The sequence below is a fragment of the Mytilus edulis genome, chromosome 14, assembly GCF_963676685.1.
Source record: "Mytilus edulis chromosome 14, xbMytEdul2.2, whole genome shotgun sequence".
NCBI classification, from domain to species: domain Eukaryota; kingdom Metazoa; phylum Mollusca; class Bivalvia; order Mytilida; family Mytilidae; genus Mytilus; species Mytilus edulis.
Window position 1 is genome coordinate 38,306,731 of NC_092357.1, and position 19,201 is coordinate 38,325,931.

Genomic DNA, 19,201 nt, shown 5'->3' on the forward strand with positions numbered 1-19,201 from the left:
AAGATATTATGAAATCTATCTTCTCACAATTTATTTCAAAATTCTATCTCATAGAATTTGTTTTATGCACTCTTATCTGTTTTTTCATGAACAAACTAACCAAATTTAGGCAATTTTCAACGACTCATAGCTTGAAAAATAGCACGGTGACCCATACTTTTTATTATATTTTTGAAAAAAGCATAGTAAAATCTTCATTTTGGCAAATTATAAGAAAATTCTGTCTCAAAAAACATTTACTTGTGATCTACCTTAAATGAGATTAATTTCACTCCCGGCATGCAACAAGACTTAAACTACGTCACATAAGTCAGGAAATAATTCCCAATTTTCTTCTTTATTACTTTTCATATCAAAATAAAACTTGGTGAATATGTTTTTTACGGTACTATGAACATAATAAGATGAAAAGTGAAAAATCGCGAATTATCCCTTTAAGGAAAGATCGTACTAGATCATATGTAAAAATAAATGTATACTATTCTAAAAATGCTTGATTTATAAAGTATCAACACATTTGATACTACTGGAGGTGATATTTTTCAAAAAACAATTCGAATTCATATGAGCACTACCTGCGCTTCGGGTGTGTTACCTTATTCTTATGATGCTGACTGTATACATGAGCTTCTTATGAATGAAAATAAGCCGTCATTATCCTTTTACTTCATATTTCGCTGCATATATGGTATTTTATCGCTGAATAATGCAACGTATGGATAATCTGTTAAACGCACATAACGTTAAAATGTTTTCACCTCTTTTTTCACAATGAGCGTCAGTTTAAGAAAAAAAATTACGACCAAAGTGTCCTTTTTAGTTCTCTCAATTGTGAATTTTTCATTTCGCAGTAGCAACATTCCCCACAAATTCCGAAACTATTGTCTCCCAGCTAATACAATATTCTTTAGCTATTATTTCCTATCATGATATCCTGTTTGAAGTTGTAACTCACAAGAAATCAATCGAATCAAGAGTACCGGGTTGTGAATTTAATTCATCCCTTTTTGAATTATACGGACGCCATCATTTATAGAACGGCACCTCGCTAGGATTAAAGAGAAATTATAATGACAAATTTTTTGTCCTCAGTATATAGGTTTCCAGTGCTTGTCTTGATCTTATTTATTGTTATATCTCATTCCTATAAATGCTGCGTTTTAAAAAAAAAAGTCACATATCACAGCGTAGAAAATACTTCTCAGTACAGGGCTAAGGAAAATATAATATATTGTACTCACAAAAATAACACGACGGTTGCCTGATAAAGAACATGATCAATTTTTCCTTCTGATGTCCCCTGCAACCATTCCTAGTGTTGTTTAGATAATGTTTGTGTTGATCTTGTCTCAGTTCTAAGAGTCCTTCCTTGAGTATTTTTACTTTTTCAATGTCTGTATTGTTTAAATTGACAACATGCTTTGTCATGCCAAACACGGTCGATTTTAAGGGTTAGGACAATATACATTACCAATAATTAATGAGTTTGGTGACTTCTTATGGTTGATATTATCACCTTAGTGTGTAGATGTTATACCACAAAATCATAGTCAGCAATTCTAGTTGCAAATAAAACAGGGTAAAAAAGAATCTTTGACTGTTGTAAAAAATTAATCCTACATTTCATTGCCGTAAAAAGTTTCTTGGTCAAAGACATATATCTTTGGTGTTTCAAAGCACGATTATTGTTTTATGTGTTGTTTATATGGAACTTCGAGATTACATGGTTACTAAAGCTTGTAAATAGGGAAAAGGGATGCAAATTTTTAACTCTCAGTGATTGTTATTTCCTTACATGCAATAAAATGTTAAGTGATTTTTTTTCATCCGTATTGGATTACCAGAAAACACACTTAAACGTCTTAATTTTGGAATTAACAGAGTTATGGTTATATTTTTTAATAATTACATTAAATGTTTGATTCATTATAATACGTTATTCTGATTGGCTAACTGCACATCACGTGTTATTCCGTAAGCAATTGCATTACACATCAAAACTTATCATTCATGATAACCTCTAGGTACGACAATAAAGTGCACAGGTAAATTGAATAAAAACTTGATAAAAATCGTGTTTTCATGATCGTAGCAAAAAAATGTAATTATAAGTATTGAATGTTTCTTTTTGTAACTTCATAGGGTTGTAAAAGCGTTGACCGTGCGCACATTTTTAGCTTCCACGCTTCAAACAAAATGTACTTCGGTCAATGCTTTTACATCCCAATGAAGTTACAAAAAGAAGTATTCAATTCTTAATTAATATAATTTGGGGTCTCACAAAACATGTTAAACCCGCCCGAGTTTTTAAATATTCAGTGTCAACTTTACAAATGTTACATGACAGTCTTTATATATAGACTCTGGATACTGACGATGTATTTCATCAAAATTTTATAACTGCTTGAACATGTGCTTATAGTGTTTTATTTGTCTTTGTAAATTATTAATCTTTACTGTTTAGTCCATTTCAGGTAATATTTTTCTTGATTTAGCTTATGCTACCATCAGTTATGTTATCATACAAGTGAGAGGTTTAGATAGCTGCATAATTAGGTATAATATTCCACATTCTATATAAATAATATATGTACCAAGTCAGAAATAAAACAGCCGTTTTAACTTCGTGTGATGTGTTTGAGCTTTCGATTTTGCTCCTTAACAAGGGACTTTCTGAATTAAGTTTTCCTTGGAGGTCGGTACTTTTGATATTTTACTTTCTGAATATGAATTCACTTATGCAATTAGTACCTCATGTGAAGCAGTGAAAAGTAACATGTGGTATTTAATTATTAGTGTTGTTCGGTCACGAGTTGAATATTTTTCGATATTTGAATTCTTTAATTAGTTATTCTTTTTATTACATTGGCAAATGTGTTTTTAAAGAAATTAATGTAAAACATGCAAGGAACTATATCTTTTTTCTACGCATTCACAATTTGTTTTGATCCGCCGTTATCAACGTCTTGACAACGCCTATTATTATACTTACATATATTTTAAACAATTCTATTGGGTGAAACGTTATCACGTGACATGGAATAATTCGGTTGTTTTTTATTCAATTGCAAGGAAGGACGAATAACCCTAAAAATTTCCACCATCGGTGAATAACCCTACTGTATTATTCACCGGCGAATAACCTTTTGAGATTGTTGATTTGTACTTGAGTTATCTCCCATAAAAATGACGTCACAGACGCAAATAAACAAAATGGCAGCGTTCACATTAAACTGGAAGCCCACCGAGAGTCGAGGGAATAAGGCATTGGACATGAATTAGAGTGCCAGCAGCTGATGATAGCTCTTAAAGAGTAACGGTCCTTTTCAGGGCCATCAATATTTTACAAAAAGATTCTACCTTTGTTATACACTCTAGAAATTCTAGAACACAAATGTATTTTTAAACGTTAGTTTGTCTTTGACTTTGTTATGTAAAGTTAAAAAATATAGAAAGTGTTCGAAATGCCTTTCCACTGTTAGTTCGGTATAATAAAACAATTGTGGCCCCTTAGAATCGATGAATATCCAAAATTGTCAACCCTTAAAAGTTATTTCACTTCGGGCTGCGCCCTCATCGAAATAACCTTCTCGTGTTGACAATTTTGGATATTCACCTTTTCAACGGGCCATAATTGTATATTGTTGTATGACGTCAGAGAGTGAAATAACCACGTTTATTTCACATGTGAAATTGTCGGGTTTTTTTTAAATCATTAATGACCTGACAACAGTGTCGTAACTATATATGTTCTTAAAAAAGTCTGTTTAAAGGTTCGGTAAGCTTTACAGGTGAATGCCTTTGTAAAGAATATAAACATTAAAAAATCATGGCATTGGATGTGAGAAACCTAAATGTAAATTGTGTCTGCATGTTGATTTATATTTACTAACAATGTCCTTGAACCGATGATGAAATCTAGTTTGTAACATCGAAAACCCTGTTGTTATAAGTTTTCAATAATACAGATATTACCTTCGATTAAATAAAACACGTTTTTACAAATACGAGCGCATTGAAAAATTTGTCAAAACCATAAAATTAATAATAAGCAGTATGACATGAAAAATCATCCATATTGTCATACATTTTGATATTAGGCTTCCCGTTAAGATATAGATATCAAGATCTAGGAAAGAACAGTGTTCATTGTTAGTAATAGATTTATTTAAAGTCAGTTCGGCAGAATAAATCTCGTTAGTGTTCATACTAAAGTCGTCCTTATTGAGAGCCAATATATTTGTAGATACCTATTTGTTGGCACAAGGACGTGTCATTTGAATCTGACTGTTAATGACGTCATTACGCTTCAAACAATGGATGTTGATAGTGTACTGATTGATATTTAGTCTTGGATGGCAGATTTTTTATTTTTTTTAGTTATTATTGACTTTGAATTATCGGTCAGTAACTGTGAGTATTCGTAGATCTTTACGTTTGTTTTGTTGTCAGTGATGTGTTTATACTATCTGATGAATTAAGCCCTTTTCTGCTGATTGTTATTGTTCTTCTACCTTATCACCGCCATCCAAGCTAATTGGAGGATTGGTTTCTTCAAATATGTTACCCCGTCATATTCGTTATTGCCTTTTCTAATTCGAAGCCTGTAGTTCAGTGATTGTTGCTGGTTCGTGTCTGTTATATTTGTTTCTCGTTCCATTTAATGTTATAAATTATGTCATAAATTTTTTCATGTTGGTATCTTTTATAATTGTTTGTACATTTTTTCATATTGTCGAACTCTGTACGATTGCCTATTATGGCTTGCATCCATTCGCCTATTATGGCTTGCATCCATTTCATTGGAACTTTGATAAATAAAGGCAGATAAAAGGCAACAGCAGTATAACGCTGTTCAAAAGTCATAAATCGATTGAGGTAAATAGTTGTCTCATTTGCCATCATACCACAGCTTCTTATCTTTAGGTTAAAAAAATAGTTGTTTACGAAAAATTAAGCGCACGCTGACAGGAAACGGCATCACATTATTCATATGTAAGCAATTCTTTGTTTTCATCCTTTCACAAATAAGAAACTGATAACAATATGATAATCCTCATTATGAATGATATATACATTTATTAGCAAGATATCTAAAACTGTTTTAGATTTATATAACATAAATATATTCATCAGTATTAAAAATCGATTGTTCAATATACTTTCTTCATTGGCATGGGCATTGGCATACCAGGCTTCATCATGTCCATCATCGGCATTGGCATTGGCATACCAGGCTTCATCATGTCCATCATTGGCATTGGCATTGGCATTGGCATACCAGGCTTCATCATGTCCATCATTGGCATTGGCATTGGCATTGGCATACCAGGCTTCATCATGTTCATCATTGGCATTGGCATTGGCATACCAGGCTTCATCATGTCCATCATGGGCATTGGCATTGGCATACCAACCTTCATCATGTCCATCATTGGCATTGGCATTGGCATACCAGGCTTCATCATGTCCATCATTGGCATTGGCATTGGCATTGGCATACCAGGCTTCATCATGTCTATCATTGGCATTGGCATTGGCATACCAGGCTTCATCATGTCCATCATTGGCATTGGCATTGGCATACCAGGCTTCATCATGTCCATCATTGGCATTGGCATTGGCATACCAGGCTTCATCATGTCCATCATTGGCATTGGCATACCAGGCTTCATCATGTCCATCATTGGCATTGGCATACCAGGCTTCATCATGTCCATCATTGGCATTGGCATTGGCATAGGCATAGGCATACCAGGCTTCATCATGTCCATCATTGGCATTGGCATTGGCATACCAGGCTTCATCATGTCCATCATTGGCATAGGCATTGGCATACCAGGCTTCATCATGTCCATCATTGGCATAGGCATTGGCATACCAGGCTTCATCATGTGCATCATTGGCATTGGCATTGGCATATCAGGCTTCATCATGTCCATCATTGGCATTGGCATTGGCATTGGCATACCAGGTTTCATCATGTCCATCATTTCAATCTTTCCTTTCATCTCCATCATTTCTTTCATTTTCATCATGTCCATCATTTCCTTCATTTTCATCATTTCCATCATCTTACCCTTCATTTCCATCATTGGCATCATTTTCATCATTTCCATCATGCCACCTTTACCGCCCATACCACCCATCATTATCATTGGCATCTCAGGTTTCATTGGCATCATGTCCATCATGCCACCTTTGCTGCCCATACCACCCATCATTTCCATCGGCATCTCAGGTTTCATTGGCATCATGTCCATCATGCCACCTTTGCCGCCCATACCACCCATCATTTCCATAGGCATCATTGGTTTCATTGGCATCATGTCCATCATGCCACCTTTACCTCCCATACCGCCCATCATTTCCATTGACGGTGGCATATTTTTCATTCCATAGGCATTAATGCCAGCCAACAAGGCTATAGTTGTAAACACGAAAAATGTTGCCATCTTTGTGATTCGACGAAACCTGAAAAACATGTAGTTCTCGTTACATCAGGAATATCTAGATAATTCAAACATTTTTTTTTTCCGAAAGTAATAAGTGTAACATTAATACAATTTGAGACACGTTCTTAATTACATGATATGCATATGAAAGATCGGTTTGTAAAAAAAGTCATAATGAACATGGAACCTTTTTTACAAACCGATCATAATAATCTTTTTATCACTTATTTAAGTTCTGCAGAAAAGAGGGGAAAAAATTATACCAATTAAATGAAACATAACAGGTAAAAATCTTAAACATTTTATCACAAAAGTGTCGTTCAGGATGCAATGACGTCATGTCATTTAGAATCAGGGAATAATAACTAATAACCTCTTGTTTTCCTCGGGTAATTTTGAGATTATTACAAATGCAAAACCCGACTTATTCGTGACAAATATGTGATAAATATATCTATTTCTAATCTGGACAACCACTCATTAATTCTTTCTCATAAGTTCTGTTTATAAGTCCTTCTGTCATTGTGACTTTTGTTCTTTAAGAAAGCTCTATCTTAAATAAAATATGTACACATTTTCTATTGAGCATTGAAAATGTAACATTTAATCCATCGAGACTATCATAATCGCCTTAATACTCCTTAAACCTGTTATGTCAATACAAAATAATATTACATTCTCATCGAAAATAATACCTTAATTTGGAATCAAAAGCATAGTATATAAACTGTCGATTAATTTTTTTTCTCTTGGGTACCAATTTTCGTGGATTAAGAAAGACTGATTTGCTCGTGGATATTTAATTTCGTGGTTAAACTAAAGTCTGCATACAAGTGATATAGAAAATATAAATATATCTATATAAATAAAAAATATGTTTTTCGTCGAACATTCAATTTCGTGCTTTTCTTGTTCCCATAAAATCCACGGAAATTGTATCCAACGAATACTAATGGAACCAAGTAACTGAGGACTAAAATGTTATTCTATCAGTCTACTTAAAATTAAACGTTCCCTTGAAACATGTTCTGCATTTACATGTTTAAGTTAACTTTTTTACTTATTCTGCAAACATTATGTTCCATTTTCTGGAAATAAATATGTGACCTTGCTTAATGATTTTAGTGAACAAAAACAACTCTTGTATTTATATATTAGTTTATTGGAACAAGTAAATTTTCTTTTTAGAAAACTAACCTTGTAATGCTTGTTCACAGTCAGGAATATATGACAGTTGTTATCTATTTGTTTGATGTATTTGAGCTTTAAATTTTGCCATTTGATTAGGAATTTTCCTTTTTGAATTTTCCTCTGAGTTCAGTATTATTGTGATTTTACTTAATAATATATCTCTTACGTTTTTAGATCTTATACATCCTTTGCATACAAATTTTTATCAAGTTAAATCTAATCAAAAAGCGCATTTGACGTTAGAGTTATTCTTCTTATATTCTCATTATTAGATTACATGTATGCTTCACTATAATTTTTGTCTTTCTGAAATTTAACGTCAATGATTACGCAAGCTGCCACAATAATAATGGACAGGTAAATAATAAAAAAAAATATAAAAGAATTTGTGTTTTCATGATCTTCGCAAAAAAAATGTTATTATAGGTACTTGTAAACACAACTGTTTCAGAAACCGCGCATCTTTCGTGGAGATATATAATTCTCGTAGATATTTTGTTTTGTTTACGTACTGGTTCCAAGATAACTTGTGAATGTTACCAGTCAGAATGAACATAAAAAGCGGCGCCCATGAATTATGAGGACGACTTAAAGTGAAGGTTGGAGTAGTACCGATTTTATAATAAGTTTAAACTTATAGTTTAAAGTTTGGGGCACATATATGTTGCGTAATATGCCACACAGTCCTATAATGGTGAACATTGATCCCATTCTGGAACAGAAAGCATTGACTATGAGCTCATTTCTAGAATGAGGTGCTTCCGTTTCAGCCAACGCTTTTACATATCAATAATTTTACAAAAAGGAGCAGTCCAATATTATTGAAGAATTCATAATATTTTTAAAGGATTACTTATTAATGTTTCTCCTATGTTAAAGTCATAGGAAATTGTTTTCATGGTAACTGATTTTTGCATGCTTTTATCTTTAATCACATGTAATACATATATTTTCAATTAATCCAAACCATATAGCGTTTTAAATGTTTAAGTGGTCATATGAATAAACAAAAAATAAGAATTTAACACTTATTGAACTGTTGCATCCGTACTTATTATTGTGAGAAATAAACACAAAACGTTTGAATGTAGCAGATGATGAATTGATACCTGCAGAAACGCGATTCTATATGACTAACAAGCTCCATAAAAGAAGACATTTTTTGTATGTAATAAAACTGAAATAGATCGTGACCTAAGGTCTATAAATACATTTTTCTATGTTGTGATGTTTTGCTATTGTTTCAAAAAAAGGGAGAAGGTTTGGTACCATTAAAACGTTTAATGCCGCTGCAAATGTTTGCACCTGTCCTAAGTCAGGAATCTGATGTACAGTAGTTGTCGTTTGTTTATGTAATTTATACGTGTTTCTCGTTTCTCGTTTTTTTTATATAGATTAGAAAGTTGGTTTTCCCGTTTGAATGGTTTTACACTAGTAATTTTGGAACCCTTTATAGCTTGTTGTTCGGTGTGAGCCAAGGCTCCGTTTTGAAGGCCGTACATTGACCTATAATGGTTTACTTTTATAAATTGGCATTTGGATGGAGAGTTGTCTCGTTGGCACTCACACAACATCTTCTTATATCTATGTACAGATCATATTAACAACAAAAACGGTTATATTGAATGTATTACGCGAGAAACATGAATTCTATGAAAAGGATCTAGATGGTATTTCGATTTAGGTAAAATTGTATCCAACATTATTTTTGTCTAAAGGAATACTAAGTATTGGCTGTTAGATTTCATGCAGAACTAACACTAATCGGTTGGTCAACACATCATGCTTGTAAAAAATATTAAAAAGTATGCACTTTAAATTATATATGAATATATGATAAGTATTCAACAAACTTTAATCAATTGATATGAAAAATGGTTGGTTAACACGACAATATGAAACAAAAAAAAGACAGATTATTAAAAGATTAATCTTGACGAATTTATTTAGAAAAATCTAATGCGTTACCAGTTTTACAAATATTTTAATAAGTTAAACTCACTTTTATCGAAAAATACCAATTTGATATTTAAATAGCGTGATAGATGAAAATCGTACTTATCCAACTTGATCAAGTATACTGAAGGCTGTTTATAAGTAAATTTCTTTCTTACCTGAGTTTTAAAAAGGTGGCAAGTTGTTATCGATGGAAGCCAAAGAAAGTTTGCGACCGTTTCAGCCATTATCCTCCTATTTATACAATTCATTTTTCCTGCTAATTAAGGTCATTATGTAATAAAACATGTGTTTTATTGAACATCTGCAAAGGCATTTTATTTCTTTAAAAATTATGTGATAATCAAAACACGATAACCATGTCCGACACATGTTTTGGATGTGATACACAATCTGTTTAATACCATATTGACAATTGACACAATTAGTGTGTAAGAGTTCATCATTGATCATGTAGTAATATTCTTTGTCGCTAAGAGTTTGTCTCATTGACATACTTCCCACAACCTCCTTCATTCATACTACGGATTCTTTATTTTCGTGGGTACCAATTGTCGTGGATTCAGCAAAATTTGCATTTTCGTGGATACTGTAAACCAACTAATTTTCGCGAGCGATTTATTTTCGCGACTTTCGCTAGTAGAAAAATATCGCGAAGTTAAATCGTCGCGAATATGTAAAACTTGGATCTTTCCGTATTCAACAACATCAAGTTAATTAGAAAACCGCGAATTTAAATTGCCGCGAAATGGACTCGAAAGGACTAAACGCGAAATAAAGTATCAGCGAAAATAAGTTGGTTTACAGTATTCATTTTCGTGGTTTTGCCGAATTCTACATACAAATGCAAGCTTAATAAAAATTTGTGATTTGTTGGATTTTTAATTTCGTGTTTCACCTGTACCAACGAAATCCACAAAAATTGATATCCAACGAATAATAATCAATCCACAGTACAAATAAAAACAGCGTGTAGATGTGTTCTATATTGTAGGAATCTAATTTAAAGCCATTCACAAAAATTGTAATCCTGGTATCTATGATGAGTTCATTAACCCACATTTTATTTAATCACTGTTTCCTTGGATATGGCTATTTCTGATAAAAAGAACAAGTGTTTGGTGTATTGATGATATGATGATAGAGGTGGCTCTTTAATGGACGTCCGAAAAACAATCTTGTAAGACATTAGAATAAAAGAGGGACGAAAGATACCAGAGGGACAGTCAAACTCATAAATCGACAATAAACTGGCAACGCCATGGCTAAAAATGAAAAGGACAAACAGACAAACAATAGTACACATGACACAATATAGAAAACTAAAGAATAAATAACACGAACTACATCAGAAACTAGGGGTGATCTTAGGCGACCCAGAAACGTTCTGAAAAAGTTTTTTCCTATAAACTAACCACTCATTCAATATTTATTCATAGACAAATATACATGCATATGTCACTTTGCATGATACTAGTTTTTCAGATAGATGTTCTACTGTTTTAGATAAAAGCTAAATTTTCCATACTTCGTTGAAAAAATTGCAAAAATTGAAATACAAAATATGTTTACGTCCTTTTTTTAGAATTGGTAACTATACCTTCGTAACGTTTGAAATTAAAACAGAATTTTCTGCTGTTGCAGCAAAGGACAAAGTCAACAGGCTATAGAAGCATGTTGTGAAATTCGTATAGAAAGTTTCTATGTGAATGAATTCCTATAGTACCAACTGTTTTTTAATGTCTGTATACTTCTCAGGAACATGGTAAACTATCGTATATACCTACAGCTAGATTAGAGAAAGTCAGGGGGGAAATCCAAAGGAATCGATTGATATGCAGCAAAGATTGGCAAATTTGAAATTAAGTTTCTTAGCAAAATCAAACAGACCTAATCTCGATGTAAACATTGAATGTTAAAAAATCGAGAAGCATGCAAATACTTGTACAAAATTTGAGATGACCTTCTCTTACAATTGTATATAAAACAGTAGAACGAGACCTACTTTATAAAAATGGTTATCTTTAATTTGTTGGCCTGCACAGACAGACTTTTGAATGTTCATAGTCACGAAAATTGTATTGAATAAACATGTAACAGGAGCAGACCAGGGTGCTCGATACATTAGGTGTGTAAAAATTTGCATTGTTTAGGAAATTGTAATATGCTTAAGACTTTATTGGACACTCAGATAATTGGTGCAGCATTTATCTATGATGCGTTTATTTATAACCACTCGGTCGATGCAAATGCTAGTGGAGTTTTTATTCTCCGAGGGTATCACCAGCTCAGTAGAATATTTGACATACTAAGGCTTTAATGCCTCAGCAATAGATAACCTTAGCTGTATTCTGGCAAAATGTTTAGGATTTTTTTTCCTCAATGGTCGTTAACTGCGTGCTTTATTTTGCCTCTTTTACTTTTTTAGATTCGAGCGTCGCTGATGAGTCTTTTGTAGATGAAACGTGCGTCTGTCTCTTGAAAAAGAACTTTGAACAAATGAACACTCATGTAATCCCACATACAAAAAAATCATGTGACAAGGATTAAACGTTGGCGAATCATATTATTATTTTCTTTTTTCAAATGAGTCGGACTTCCTTCAGACGTTTGTCAAAACAAGAAGACCAATGAAACTAGATCATTTAATTTCGCATTTTGATATATTGATGATGTTCTTTCCGTAAACAAAACACTTTTCTGATTGGGTTCAATGAATATATCCCCAGAACTATAAGTAAAGAAACAACAGACACGGCTTGCTCTTCATCATTTTAAACTAAAATTTCGAATTTGACATGACTGGAATCTATGAAAAACAACAGTTTTAATTTTGAAATTATCAATTTTCCCAACCTTAGTACCAATGTATTAACTTCACCTGCAAATGGGATACACATGTTTCGACTCATTCGGTAATGAAGAGCTTACAGCTCCTACCCATTCTTTGTGAAACGTCAACATTGTCTGAACAGAACAATGATGAACCAGAGGTATTTCAAAGAATGACTTGTCCTTTATCTAAGACGTTTTATCGAATTGAATTATCAGAAAAACAAAACGATTAAACTTTAAGAACCTAGCACAAGCCCCTGGTGTTCCTCAGTAGTAACTGAGCGTACGAAATATGTCTCTATTCGTTTCTTTATTGATTATCGTCTGTATAATCATTATATAATTTTAGATTCACATTTGATACCTCGCATAGATGATACCTGGGATTATCTAGCAGGGTTCAAATGGTATTCAAAGCTCGATTTAAAGATTGGATATCATCAAGTATCCATTACTCAAGATCGCCCAAAAACAGCCTTTTTATATCCTGGAAGTGGGCTTTGGTAGTTTACCGTTTTAACTTTTGGACTTTATAATACCCCTGCTGTCTTTAAAATACTAATAAAACATGTGTTGTCTATTTAGATGACATACAAGTGTTCCAAGACTTTTGAGGAACAGATTGAAAATTTAGCTTTTTTGAATTTGGTTTTTCTTGTGTATCACGTCATTTATAGACGGAGACAAAAGTTTAGATAGCCTTTCTTGTCGATGCAGAACGTTTTCTGGTTCAATATGGTAAAGCACAATCATATTGCACTAAGCAAAAGATTTTTAATGTAGGAATATGATATAAAAACATATTAGCTTCGGACAGAAATTGGTAAATGTCTATTCCAAAACTTTACGAGAATAATTCAGGTCAAAAACATGATAAATCGGAGATTACTCTTAAACTCCGTCGTCTGCCGTATTGCACCAAGTCTGAGTTTATATTAAGGATAGCACCAAGCAGATTTGCTCGGTGCTGCACCAAGTGAAACTCGTTGATGAAAACTAGTTATAATTTAATAGGAAGCTTTTTTGAATATTTTACTATTAGTATTTTATTTATCTTTGTGATTTTTAATTGTTTTTATAATTAGTTGCTGTGCACCAGTTAAATTTCCTTGTACCAAGTTTCAACAGGAAAATTATCAAGCTTTTAGTGGCAAATATACCTGTATCTATATTAGGTAGTAATAAACAGTTAGGAATAAATATTGAAAGTTTCCCTCATAAGTTTAACCATCCCCTTTTCATTTCTTTCTTGCAATATTAAGCTTACTCTTTGTATCATATTTGTGCATATGTATGTCATCCGAATCTTCCATAGATTTTATATCCAGTATATAAAATGGTAAAATATAATTTCTTTTAGGTGTATTCATGGCAACAATCTGCATTTATTTGTTATAAAATATGGCAAAAAGGGGTGAAAAGATGTCACATATTTCCCCAAAATTTGGCCAAAAGTAAAATTTCAATTGCTTGACGTCATACCTTTTCTGAGACTGCGAAACAGCGGTTACGTCCTCTTTACTACGCTACGTTGTAGCTAATAGTTTAGCGAAGCAACGTCACCACTGTTTCGGAGTTTGACCTTTTCTGAAACTGTTTACATATATCTTTCAATAAATTCAATGAAATTCATTAGTCTTTCATTGTAAAATTGCGTCAAAAACTTTGTGTAGAAAAAAAACTGTTTGTAAACATTACATTAATCTATTGACTGATTGCCGGTCTAGCTATGAAACCACGGAGAGTCAAATAGAAAACAGCCCTAAAAACATGTATAATATAATCTTGATGTTCTTATAAACCATCTTTAAAGGCTAAATTAGTACTCAGCTGTCTAAAAATGAATTTTAATACACAATAACTTTCATATTTGAAAAATTCACCGGGGCCAAAATGCGAAACTAAAGTCCTAACTGTGTGTTGCTACCTTATGCTATTATTATATTCATAGTTTTATGGACCACTGTATCTGTTGTATTGGTCTAACAGAAATAATAGTATTAATACAATATGTTAACTACAATATGATGTTTCTTATTTCTGTGTATTCAAGGTACCTATGTTTTGGGCTTTGTACAAAGTCATGTGTTTTCTCTGATCGTTAATGAGTCCTTACGATTCATGTAATGAATGTTGAATGTGAACGGATTGATATTAAGTCTTAGATGCTATGGTTTTTTTTATTATAAGTTGTTACTGGCTTTGAATACGTGGTCAGTAATTGCGAGTACTCTTATATCTTTACTTTTGGTCTGTTTTGTTATATTTTTTATAGATGTTTTTTGGGTTTTGTATTGATCTGATCAATTAAACCCTTTGCAACTGGTTGTAATTGTTTGTTATAGTGTTGTACTTTTGCACCAATGTTCAATATTAGCATAGGGTTCGTTTCTTTATATATGTCATAGTCAGTAGTTCAGTGCTTGTTGTTGGTTCATGTCTGTAGTGTTTGTTTTTCATAAACTGTATAATAATTGTGATTAATTTTTCATGTCGGCTAGACGGTATGTGATTTGTTCAATTTTTTTAAGGTTTCAGGGCTGTCTATAATTGCATTCATCCACTTTGCTTGAATTTTGCTGTATTGTTGTCTCATAGTGAATCATACCAATGTACATTTTATTAAAAGTTGTTAACGAAAAATATAGCTCAATAAGACCGCAAACTGAATCGCTTTCATCCCATATGGGCATCGTTTTACTAATAGGTAAACAATTTTAATTATGAATGATATATACATTTATTGACAAATTATTTACAACTGCTTTAGATTTAAATAATATGTAAATATTCATCAGTACTAAAATGTTTGTTTAATATACTCCTTTTTTCATTGGCATGGGCATTGGCATTGGCATTGGCATATCAGGTTTCATCATGTCCATCATTAGCATTGGCATTGGCATATCAGGTTTCATCATTTCCATCATTTTCATTTTCATTGGCATTGGCATATCAGGTTTCATCATTTCCATCATTCCCATTGGCATTGGCATATCAGGCTTCATCATTTCCATCATTCCAATTGGCATTGGCATTGGCATATCAGGTTTCATCATTTCCATCATTTTCATTTTCATTGGCATCGGCATATCAGGCTTCATCATTTCCATCATTTTCATCATTGGCATTGGCATTGGCATATCTGGTTTCATCATGTCCATCATTGGCATTGGCATTGGCATATCTGGTTTCATCATGTCCATCATTGGCATTGGCATTGGCATATCAGGCTTCATCATTTCCATCATTTTAGGCATCATTTCCATCTTTCCTTTCATCTCCATCATTTCTTTCATTTTCATCATGTCCATCATTTCTTTCATTTTCATCATTTCCATCATTTTACATTTCATTTCCATCATTGGCATCATTTTCATCATTTCCATTTTACCTTTCATTTCCATCATTTTCATCGGCATCATTTCCATTGGCATCATTTCCATCATGCCACCTTTACCTCCCATACCGCCCATCATTTCCATTGGCATCATTTCCATCATGCCACCTTTGCCGCCCATACCGCCCATCATTTCCATTGGCATCTCAGGTTTCATTGGCATCATGTCCATCATACCACCTTTACCGCCCATACCGCCCATCATTTCCGTTGGCATCATTGGTTTCATTGGCATCATGTCCATCATACCACCTTTACCGCCCATACCGCCCATCATTTCCATTGGCATATCAGGCTTCATCGGCATCATTTCCATCGGCTTCATTGGCTTCATTGGCATCATGTCCATCATGCCACCTTTACCGCCCATTCCGCCCATCATTTCCATTGGCATATCAGGCTTCATCGGCATCATGTCCATCATTGGTTTCATTGGCATCATTTCCATCATGCCACCTTTACCGCCCATACCGCCCATCATTTCCATTGGCATCTCAGGTTTCATTGGCATCATGTCCATCATGGCACCTTTGCCGCCCATACCTCCCATCATCTTTTTCATGCCATAGGCGTTCACGCCAGCCAATAAGGCTACAGTTGTAAACACGAAAAATGATGCCATCATGAGATTCGACGAAACCTACAAAACATGCAGTGATTGTTATATCAGAATTATATTAATAATTCATACATGCATTTTTCAAAGGTAGTCAGCGAATAATTCCTAAAATTGAATACACGATGTTAACCAAATGATTTACATATGAAAGAATATAATGAACTTTTTAGATTTATATTTTTTTTCTGAAAATACAGTTATCCATTTATTCTTTTTAATAAGAAAATGTATTTAAAGTCCTTCTGTCATTGTTACTTTTGCGTGAAGTTGCGTGAAGTCAGTTTTTCTGTCATATCTCACCGAGACCAGTGTAAAATCAACCATCCGTGAAGATACTATTTATTATACAGTGATTATAACAGCGAATTATTGCTTGGCATCACAGTTCGGAGCTATTATTTCGACATACACGCCGTCTTGAATTGAAAACTTATCACATAAAGATTCTGATTGGTTGCTAAACGATGAGGCAAAGATACAACAACTGCTATTGGCTTAAATTCTATAAATTATTACAGACTTTTCCCGTCACAGGAGAAGAGATCAAATGCCGGAAATGTGTATTTCAGTTCCGTTCAACTGTTCTTATTTCATATTTGTTTTAATTATGCATATATTGCAAACTGAAATTGAAATATCAATTATAAGAACGTGTGTATTTGTTAATTTGAAATATGAACGATTTGTTTTACTAAACAATGTTCCTATACAACGTTAACAAAAATGAGTTATTTGTATTTTATAATTTCGGCCAATCACATACCCAGACATGCACAACCTGCATAGTCGTAAAGAGAACAACATATTAAAAACACGGGTGTATAATGCACTCTTCAAGTAAATCAATTTCTAAAAATTACCCATTTCCAATACTAAATCAAAAGCCATCTGCACACATATTACCTTAAATTATGATAGAGCGAAGCAGGCCACAATTTTTTAAAAAGCTCAAACTTGTATAATATTAAAATTTCCCTAAGCTCGAGCTCTTTACAACATATATCCATTCACAAATATAAGACTAGTATTAATAGAAAAGATATAGATATCAGGAACTGTAGCAAAAGCTTTATCAAACCCAAAAAACTTTTATGACGTCTCGTCACGTTAGTAAATGTGTTCCCAAACCCTATCTGTATTACATTAACTTACAGGAGAAAACATATAGTTGGAGAATTTTATAAAGTGTTGGTTTTTTTTTTTTTAATATCACACCCTGTATCGATCCTCAACCAATATAAAATCCCGAGTACAGCTCTTGGGATTACTAGTATAGTGGTGTTGATCACTCGTTGATTTATTTGACTGTGTTAATCCCTTGTTTTATTTAGCGTAAATTGACTTCCTTGTTAATAACCATGTAGTAATTTTTGCAGTTTTTATCACATCATATTATGACAAATATGTTTTCAATTAATCCATCCCAAAACTACTCGCATTTTAGAGTTCATATGAATTTAGTACTTATTGGATCAAAGTATCGAAAGCGGTCTTAGGTATTTTTCTTCATCAGTTACGATCAAACACAAAACGTTTGAAGGTTATGATAAATTGATAACTGAATACATTTGATGACAAATGAACAAATATATCCGTAAAAGAATGAGTCGTTTTTAAGAAATATAATTGTAAAAGATATAAGGTGTATTTGATAGCCCATAAAATATCATCAAAATGTAAGCAGATCCTTTTGCTAGATTTATTTTATTTCGATTTAAGACCAAATTGATACTAATGCAAATATAAGGTAACGTCCGAGTCTGTCTTTCCTTTGTATATTTTTTAATCAAATAGCTGGAACAAGAGTTCTCTGACCTAAGAATATTTAAGGCTTCACTAATGTTTCTCTGTCTTATAGTTTCAAGTTTAAGTTCATTTTTTTCGCCTAAGTACATCATTAATGTAGCATACTGAGGGGTGATAATAAGTGATTTACTTTCTTACCTGAGTTTTAACTAGGCGGCAAGTTGGTATCGATGGAAGGCCGAGGATAGTTCTGCGATCGTTACAATCATATTCCTCCTATTTATACAATCTATAATTTCTGCTAATTAAGCTCATTACGTAATAGAACATAGGTTTTATTAAAGATATGCAACGACATTTTATTTCATCAAAATTATGTGATAGTCCTAACACGACAACCATGTCCGACAAATGTTTGTCATAAAATACATAATCTTTAACATACCATAAAATTAACACTTTAATTGACACACATATGTTGTAAGGGATCATAGTTAAACATGCCTTTTTGCTAATATTTTTTGCATCATTGACATATTTCTCCTACCATCCTTTATCTATACGAATGAAAACAGCGTGTGGATGTGTTTTAGATTGTTCCCACATAACATAAACCACACTTATCTTAATCACTGTTGACATGGATTTTACTATTTCTGATCAAAAGAACAAGTGTTGGTGTGTTTGGTGACATGAATACAGAGGTGGCTATTTAATGGACGTAAGAAAAACATTTTGGTAAGAAATTAGAATAACATGCAATACAGAAACGTTTTTCTTAAATTTGTTTTTCTTTTAAATTGTGACACAAATTCCAATTTGATTCCATTATAGATAAATATATATATCAATTTGTCACTTTTTGAGATACTAGTTTATCAGTTTGATGTACGACTGTTTCAGATAAAAGCTAAATTTTCAATTTTTCGTGGACAAAATTTCAAAATTACATAACCAAAATATTTTTTACGTTAGGGTTGTTTCTTTATAGTTTTATTT

At 32.9% G+C, this 19,201-nt stretch overlaps 1 protein-coding gene across 5 annotated transcripts in view; it reads right to left on the reverse strand.

Moving 5' to 3' along the window:
* Positions 1-18,513, reverse strand: part of LOC139503464 (spore coat assembly protein ExsA-like) — a 27,445-nt gene extending 8,932 nt beyond the window's left edge. For 2 of the 5 annotated variants that reach the window (XM_071293241.1, XM_071293240.1), the window contains exons 1-2: positions 18,401-18,513; positions 15,349-16,477 (exon numbers count right to left, since the gene is read on the reverse strand). In XM_071293241.1, coding sequence (XP_071149342.1) covers positions 15,349-16,462 — 1,114 coding nt within the window. In that variant the 5' untranslated portion in view covers positions 16,463-16,477; positions 18,401-18,513. Of the gene's footprint in view, positions 1-5,090; positions 6,350-15,348; positions 16,478-18,400 lie in introns of those variants that run through there. The other 3 variants (XM_071293242.1, XM_071293244.1, XM_071293243.1) reach the window with 3 other exon arrangements.
* Between the last annotated feature and the right edge of the window lie 688 nt (positions 18,514-19,201).